General features: G+C 56.1%; 1 protein-coding gene and 1 non-coding gene across 2 annotated transcripts; one reads left to right on the top strand and one right to left on the bottom strand.

The window, feature by feature from the left end:
- Positions 1-2,951: 2,951 nt before the first annotated feature.
- TRNAR-CCU (transfer RNA arginine (anticodon CCU)) lies at positions 2,952-3,024 on the top strand. The gene has a single exon. It is a non-coding gene; the product is annotated as a tRNA-Arg (tRNA).
- Positions 3,025-4,775: 1,751 nt separating this feature from the next.
- Positions 4,776-7,071, bottom strand: MRPL58 (mitochondrial ribosomal protein L58). Its single transcript, XM_068209535.1, has 6 exons — positions 6,881-7,071; positions 6,418-6,454; positions 6,227-6,286; positions 5,545-5,627; positions 5,271-5,440; positions 4,776-4,994 (listed from the first exon to the last, which is right to left on the bottom strand). Exons 1-6 carry the CDS (start codon positions 7,043-7,045, stop codon positions 4,910-4,912), a joined length of 600 nt encoding a protein of 199 aa, XP_068065636.1. The 5' UTR covers positions 7,046-7,071; the 3' UTR covers positions 4,776-4,909.
- Between the last annotated feature and the right edge of the window lie 1,571 nt (positions 7,072-8,642).

Below are 8,642 nucleotides of genomic sequence, written 5' to 3' on the forward strand. Positions count from 1 at the left end.
GGGACCTGAGCATCAGAGGAGAGGTGTAAATGAAAGGCTGATTTTTGGAGGGATGTCAGTGAAAGGATGGCTCTGGCCAGGTCATGGACATCCTTCAAGGTGTCCCAGAAGGCACCAAAGCAGAGCAGTTGCAGTTGTTTAACTGCCCTTGTCTGGGCAGAGCTGGGTTTTTCTTGATTTTCAGCTGCATTTTCCCTGTTTTTCAGGGAATTTCAGCTGCATTTTTCTCTCCTTCCAGGTGCTCCCTATATTATCAGCTGCACCCAAGCCCCAACAAAAAGCTCATTGATGCTGGTTCATGTCCACCTTGCCTGGGGGACCTCTGCCCAGAGCAGGAGAAGCTGGGATGGTCGGGAAGCTTTACTCCACCAGAAACCACACCTCCGTGAGGGCTGGTCAGCGGGGTCACAGAGCTCGGCTGTGCCGCCCTGGACCAAAGTCCTCCCCGTAAGTGCCTTTGGGATAATGGGATAACGCCCTCTCAGATTCGTTGCATTAAAAAGCTGCCTGGAGGGTCTTTCGCTGCGGAGTTAATGGACGGTAAAGGCAGCTGTGGTCAGGGTAATGCCATACCAGTAAAACGCAGAGTGAAGTTTCTTTTAAAGTCGTTTTTCTCTCTTAGGTGTGGGAGGCTCTGCGGCCTGGAAGGCAACGAACCTACCCAAGCCCTTGGCACTGGACGACTGATTAAAATACCGTCCTGGGGTGGGCTTTGGGGAAACTTTTTTTGGGATTAGATGAGAAACACGGGTTTTGGGGAGAGTGGCTGCAGCAGGAGGAGAACAAAGAGGGGGTTAACGAGGCCCTTGCTGTTTTTCCAGTAGCGTTACAGCATTCTGCCGCAGCCGTGCCTACCACTGATGGCACAGTGACGCTGTGACGGTCACATCTACAGTGACCTAGCGGCACACAGGCTCCCAGGGAGGGGGGACCTCCTCACCGGGGCTGGGTCGGCAAAGCCAGCCACACTTCCAGGAGGATGGAGAGCGGGGGATGGCCGGAGTGAACGTGGGGGACCCCCAAAGCCAGCAACACTTGCAGGAGGATGGAGAGCGGGGGATGGCCGGAGTGAACGTGGGGATCCCCAAAAGCCAGCCACACTTGCAGGAGGGAGGATGGAGAGCGGGGGATGGCCGGAGTGAACGTGGAGGATCCCCAAAAGCCAGCCACATTTGCAGGAGGATGGAGAGTGGGGGATGGCTGGAGTGAACGTGGGGGACCCCCAAAGCCAGCCACACTTGCAGGAGGGAGGATGGAGAGTGGGGGATGGCCGGAGTGAACGTGGGGGACCCCCAAAGCCAGCCACACTTGCAGGAGGATGGAGAGTCCCCGGAGCCAGCCACACTTGCAGGAGGATGGAGAGTCCCCAGAGCCAGCCACAGTTGCAGGAGGATGGAGAGTGGGGGATGCCTGGCATGAACGTGGGGGACCCCCAAAGCCAGCCACAGTTGCAGGAGGATGGAGAGTCCCCGGAGCCAGCCACAGTTGCAGGAGGATGGAGAGTCCCCAAAGCCAGCCACAGTTGCAGGAGGGAGGATGGCGAGTGGGGGATGCCTGGCATGAACGTGGGGGACCCCCAAAGCCAGCCACACTTGCAGGAGGATGGAGAGTCCCCGGAGCCAGCCACACTTGCAGGAGGATGGAGAGTCCCCGGAGCCAGCCACACTTGCAGGAGGGAGGATGGCGAGTGGGGGATGGCCGGAGTGAACGTGGGGGATCCCCAAAGCCAGCCACACTTGGAGGAGGATGGAGAGTCCCCGGAGCCAGCCACACTTGGAGGAGGATGGAGAGTCCCCGGAGCCAGCCACACTTGGAGGAGGATGGAGAGTCCCCGGAGCCAGCCACACTTGGAGGAGGATGGAGAGTCCCCAAAGCCAGCCACAGTTGCAGGAGGGAGGATGGCGAGTGGGGGATGCCCAGAGTGAACGTGGGGGACCCCCGGGGTGTAGGGGGTCTCTGGCACTCCCCAGCCCCCCCTGTGCGGGTGACCGCGTGGCCTAATGGATAAGGCGTCTGCCTACGGGTCAGAAGCCGGAGGGTTCGAGTCCGCTGGTGGTTGTTTTATATACGGGAAGTGCTCGAGGCGTTCAATTTCCCGTCGGCGGGCGTTCTTTGCGGGGTTAGAGCTCCCTGTAGGCGGGGATTCGGCTAAAGGTGCAGGGAACGTGCATGCCCGAGGCAGATTAAGGTGATTTAGGGTGGGTTTTGCCCCAAGGTCTCTGTTAATGAGGGGCTAATCCATACCCTACAGCAGCGGGTGAAGCGGATCTCGGAACCGGCGGCGGTGGGGTCAGGGCTCCAGCTGGAGCCGGTTCTTCGGAAAACGAAAGAGTCGAGACAAAGCAGCTGCGATTTCCCGTAGCACCAGGAGAGTTACTGGGGCTGGGGTCCAGTTTGCCGTGTTTCGGTGGGGAACATCGATCCACCGCCCCGCTGTGTGCGGGGCGCTGCTGGATCCAGCCGGTGCAGCGGCTGTTTTAGAGCTCAGTTACCACAAGTGGGACTCGAACTCTCCACCTTCTACTCAGGTGAGCAGATGCTTTCTCCCCTCGGCCACCAGGGCCGCAGCTACTCTTCCCCCGTCCCCGGCCTCCCCCCGCCACACACATCCCCACTTCGCGCTGGCGCTTCTGAGCTGCGCCGGGAGGTGCGGGAGGTGGAGGGGGTGGCGAGCGGGGCCTCGCTCGGGGACCGTTCGGACCGGGGTGGTCTCGGGAATACCGAACAGGACCCCCATCCTCACCCGCAGCAGGCACCGGACCGTTCGGAGCGGGGTGGTCTCGGGAATACCGAACGGGACCCCCATCCTCACCCGCAGCAGGCACCGGACCGTTCGGAGCGGGGTGGTCTCGGGAATACCGAACGGGACCCCCATCCTCACCCGCAGCAGGCACGCACCCGCCTGGCCAGCAGAGAGTTAAGTGACAGTGCCTGGGTAGCGTCGGTGCGCGGCCCCAGTGGCCTAATGGATAAGGCACTGGCCTCCTAAGCCAGGGATTGTGGGTTCGAGTCCCATCTGGGGTGGTAAATCTTTTCCCTGCCGGGGCGCCCCGCAGAAGCTCCGGGTCGTTCCGTTCTGTTCCGTTCTGTTCGCCGGTGGGGAACGCGATCAACGCGATCAGCCCCGTGCGGGGTCCGCGCTCGCCGAGTCTCGCACCGCCGAGTGGCTCTCCGGCTCGCAGACATCCTTCGTGGTGTTAAACACGGCGCGACCTCGGACTCTGCTTTTAATCCCTGAAATTCCCAGCTCCTCTATGTCCGCGTCACGCCCTCGTCCCAGGCTTTGCACCTTTGCTTGAACCAAAGCTCTTCAGATCTGAGGGGCAGGAGCCGCGAGCAGCGGGTGATCCTGGCAGCGAGATTTCACGGGGATGGAGAGGCTCGGCTGAGGCTGGTGCTGTCCTGGATGGTGATGGTGGATGTTCAGTGTCACGAAAACATCGGAAGCAGCGACATCCCCTTGTTTGAAAAGGCCAGGACTCAGCATGGAGCTGTGCAGACACCTGCAGCTGTGAGAGGGGGGCTGGCAGGGACTCCCCTCCCATGCTCAGGGAAGAAGGGGATTCACCATCCCTGGGAGTGTTCAAAACGTGTGTGGATGTGGTATTTGGGGACACGGTTTGATGGTGAGCATGGCAGTCCCGGGTTGGACTTGACAAATCTTAGAGGTCTTTTCCACCCTGAATGATTCAGTGACTCCTTGCAGAAAAGCTTGCGGTGGAGGAAAATGTGAAATGAGGTGTCTGCTCCTGGTGCTGAGCCAGGTGCAGAGGCCAGGGCGGGCTTTGTGGGATGTCAGGATGCACTGGAGTGCTCCTGCATCCCCCCAGCATTCCATTTGGGGAGGATGTGGGCTTTGAACGCTGTTTTTGCAGATGGAAATATTCTGTCAGGGGGGAGCTCAAAGCTCCACTTCCAAAGGAGCTTTGGAGCAGAGCCCTGATATCTCCATGTGCCCCAAAATAAACCCCAGGGATGACTTCTCTTTCTTATTTGGGTTTTCCTAAAACAGATCCACCTCTCCCCACCCCAGGTGGGACTGAAACCCACAATCCCTGACTCAGAAGGCCAGTGCCTTATCCATTAGGCCACTGGGGCCCTGCCAAACAGCAAAAAACGGGTAATTTTGATTTCTTTGAGCCCCACTTGGCAGTGGTGAAACACATCACACCACAGAGCTTCATTCTCCTTAAACAGGGTCCACTAAGGAAGGAGCCTGGAGGATTCATCCAAAGGATTCTGGTGTCCCACTTGAAAGGCTGGAAGCCTCCTGCACTCCAGGGTGGGCGCTGTCTCCTGCTGTTGAGATTTCTGCCAAATTCCTAATGTGGCTTTAGCTTAACTAAATTATGTGCTTTGGTTAGATAAAAAATCAACAAAAGGAATAAAGCTGAAAGGAAGGAAATAGAAGGAAGGAAACAGTGGATACTGTGGAAGGAAACAGTGGAAACAATGGAAGGAAAGATACAGTGGATGGACTTGATGATCCTTGAGGTATTTTCCAAACTTAATGCTTTAAGATTCTATTTTCTGCTTAGATGTGTTGTTGAGACTGCTTTTACTCTTCCCTTTCTTTCCCCAAAAATCTACAATAGCTTTGTGTTCAGCAGAAGAGGGTGCTCTGATGGAGCAAAGCTGCTTGAAGAACACAAAGAACATTAAAAAAAAAGGAGTGACTGACAAAAATGAGAAGTTTTAGTTCCTCTCAAATGGGAACAATAATTATTCTGAAAATGATTGGCAGGCCATCACAGTGTATCACTGGCTACAGAAGAAGATGTTAAATATTTTTATTTACACGTTCAGGCTGTTTTTATTCAATACAGCTCATGAGTTTAGCATCATCAACAGCTGCCAACACCACTTCTTTAGGAAGATGGAATGCCAAGGGCTCGGATCCCTGCTGTTCTCAGTCGAAATCTGCCTTCCTGCTCTGTTTTATAGTTGAGTGTATTTTTTTCTGTCTTAGCCGTTCACGGTTCATTTTTTCCACCCTAAAACAAAATCAAAAGATCCCTCAGTGTACAAAGAAAGCATTTAAATATTCAACTTTTGAGATGTGATGAACTAACAAATATCCTCAGATAGAAAAAAACAGTCCTTGTTCTGGGGATATTACCCAGCAAAGCAGCTAAAATCTATTGGATCAGTGACACTCCTTAAAAAAGGAAATTTCAAGGAGTATGACCAAAGTTGTTTAAAAATGCTGCAAACTAAATTGTGTAACGTGACAGCCTGAACCCAAATGAAGAGCGTTTTAATGAAGATACCTCTCTATGAGTTTCTGCGCTGTCTCCTTAGACACCACCTTGGGTTTCTCGATGGCCTCCGTGACCATGGTCCGGATTTTTTCCAGACAAATCGCCAGATTCCTCATTTGGTAGCGACTCTCCTCCGAGGTCACAATCAACTCACCAGCCCGGTTGATCTTATTCCTGTGCTGAAGGGATGGGAAAGCATGACATGACCACTGAAACCTCGTTGGAACTGTCATGTTCCGACACTGAGACACTGAAACCGTGGCTGGAAGGGGAGGGTTGGTACCATCAGAGCCATTTTTTGTCTCACAGCTTCGGGAATCCAGTCGGCCGATGCCAGGTGGAACCGAACCTCTGCCTTGGAATTCACTGGGAGGAAAAACAGGGTCCTTGTTTCCATGTCACAGCCTGCCTTCCCCAGATTTATGAGACAATTCAGCCTGATCCCTGCTGGCTTTCAACATGGGATGATTCCATGATGAATTTCCTGAAAGGTCACAATTCTTTTCTCGCTGCATTTTTACACACCACTCTACAAGACAAACTTGTACCTGTCGTGGTATTTGCCTTTCTAGACACCACCGAATTTATTGCCAGCCATTGCCTACCTCATTTTTAATGGCAGAACAGGCAGTATTTTAATTTTATTTGAGTTAAGCTGAGAATTTATTGCAGAGTGAACTTTCAGAATCCAGTAGGCTCTGTTATATTTGATCTATGGATAGAGGTGGTGTTCCTTGTGGCACCTGTAGCAGGAATGATCCCTGTAAGTGTTCCTAGGAGCATCACACGTGTGATCGCTGGTCTCCAGCGATAGAGACTCTGAACACTCAGAACTTGTGTTAAAATGCAGGGTGGTGACAATGAAAAGTAAGCTTCAATGAACTTCAGGTTCTCAATATTTTGCCACATGGTAGAGAAAAACAACCGAAAATGGTGATTTTTCCAAGGGAGAAGCTGTTCCTCACCTTTATTAACGTTCTGCCCGCCGGGCCCGCTGCTCCGGCTGTAGGACACGGTCAGGCGAGCTGGAAGAGAGGGGCAGGGGCTGAGCCGGGACGGGGCCGAGCCGGGACGGGGCCGAGCGCGGAGCACGGACTCGGCGCCCGGGGAGGCTGCTCGGCTCCCGGCACGGGTGTGCTGGGCGGGGGGGCCTCACCCATGGGGATGTCGAGGGCGGGCGGCTGCAGCTCCTCCTGGAAGACACATCGAGGGCGGTGTCGGGGCGCCCCGGAGGCTGGGGGGTCCCTGGGGTCCCGCCCGACCGGGAGCACGGACCGGCCCCCGGCCCCGGCCCCCGGCCCCGGCCCCGGCCCCGGCCCCGGCCCCGGCCCCGGCCCCGGCCCCGGCCCCGGCCCCGGCCCCGGCCCCGGCCCCGCCCACCAGCGCCAGCCCCGCCCACCAGCGGCAGCCCCGCCCCTTCCGCGGCGCCACGCCCACCACAGCCAAAGCAACGCCAAGCCCCGCCCCGTGACCCCGCCCACCCAACTGGCACCGCCCCTCGCTATGACTCCGCCCACCAGCCCCATGCCATAACCCCCCCGCCCCGCTGTCAATCATTCAATAAACCACGCCCAGACACCATCCCTCGCCGTCTTCCTCTTTCCCCCCGCCCCTCTGACCGGCGTGCGGGCGGCGGCTCCGTCCTGCCGCGGAGGGTACAGCTTGTCCAGGCTGTGAGAGCTCCGGTATTCGGTGCCGGCGGCGGCCCGCTGCGAGAACCGGGCGCACAGAAGCGCCAGCCCCGGCCGCGGCCGACACAGGCCCCGCAGCGTGTGCGCCGCCATGTTGGCCCCCGTGGTGCTCTCTCGCCAGGCGTCCCCGCGGAAACGGCGGCCGCGCGCCGCGTTCCGGGGCGGGGCGGCGGGAGCAAGGGCGCGGTTTAGGCGGGTAGAGGGGCTCTTTTTGGGATGTGGGGATGGATCTTGAGCGTGTGGTGCCCGTGCTGGGGGTCTGTGGGGCGGGGAGGTGTCTGCAGCGATAATGGCAGGTGCCAAGAGAGGGGCACGCGGGGCGTCCCGGGGGCACTGGGGCATGAGGGAGGTCAGGGCTCCTGTGCGTCCCAGGCCTGCGTGGTGGCCAGTGCTGAAAGTGAAAATACAAACAGCTTTTTTAATGTCTTGTGTCGTTTTTGCGCCTGGAGTGCTTCAGGTTTCACATGTTTATCCTCTCAAGAGCGCTAACGAGTTACATACAAACACACACGTATAGATACACAGTTATTTCTTTGAATGCTGATACAGCAGCGGTGGATGTGGGATGCAGGGGAGTGAAGCAGTTGTGGAAATCCTTCAGCTTTTACTCTTGTTGGAGCTGTCAGGCTGGCTTGACAAGAAGGGTGTGTGTTCCAGAGGGGCAGGGATTGCTATTCCTGGCAGCAGGAAAATGCATAGGCAGGGCCGGGCTGTCATTTGCTCTGGTGTTTTGACAGGAGCTGACAATCTCTTATTTAAAACTGTGGGTGAAGCCAAAATGGGTGTTCAGAAGCCGATGCAGACTGTGTGGCTGATCTGAGCCGAGTTCCATCCAGACAATGCTTTTTAAAGTCCTGTGGAGGGAGCAGGTCCTGAACATGGATGGTTCTCTGCCCTGGCTGCAGCTGAGCAGCTCAGGGCCACCGAGGGCTGCTCACTTTGCTTTAATCGAACTTCAGAGTCCTTGTTTGGCTCCACTGCCCTTGTCCAAACTCAGCTGAAAACAAAATGCTCTAAGGAAGAAGCCCAGAGCTGTCAGAGGCGAACCGTGCCATCTGGTGACCTTAATTTCTAACAGGGAACAGGTAAATATTTGGGATTTGTAGCCAGAGGGATGGGTACAATACTCATTTACCAGCTGTTGTCAAACGTGTCTGCGGGTTGTTGTGCAGGAACACCCTCCAAGGACAGTGCCACAGAGGGGCTGGGAAAGGAGCTGGAAGGTCACACAGGTGAAACCAGACCAATCTAAAAGGACATTTGTCTGGTTTTGCTTCATCGTTGGTCCTTAGAACCTTGGTAAAAAGCTGGGTGATCTCTGCTTGGATGGTTGGAAACTGCTCTCCCTGTCAGGCAGGGCTTGGGATGGCAAGGTCTGACTTTGGTGTGAGCCAAGAGAGCCAAACCTTTGGCATTCCTGCTGGAGAAATGAACTGCTATGTCACTGGTCCTGGCTGAGGAAGCCACCTCAGCCCCTTGGTGGTCACTGGTGAGCAAAAGCTGTCAAGAGCCATCCCAGAAACCTGAGGGAAAGGCTGAGGAGTCCAAGGATGCAGTCACTCCTTGTGTGAGTGAGGGAACAGGCTGTTAATGTATGAGCAAAGTCCCTCAGGGCTTTGAGGGGCCTTCCAGAGGGTCTCAGTTGCTGTAAGGGAGGGAAGATGCCAAATCCTTCCTGTGGGGAGCTCAC

This window comes from Anomalospiza imberbis, chromosome 19, assembly GCF_031753505.1.
Source record: "Anomalospiza imberbis isolate Cuckoo-Finch-1a 21T00152 chromosome 19, ASM3175350v1, whole genome shotgun sequence".
NCBI classification, from domain to species: domain Eukaryota; kingdom Metazoa; phylum Chordata; class Aves; order Passeriformes; family Viduidae; genus Anomalospiza; species Anomalospiza imberbis.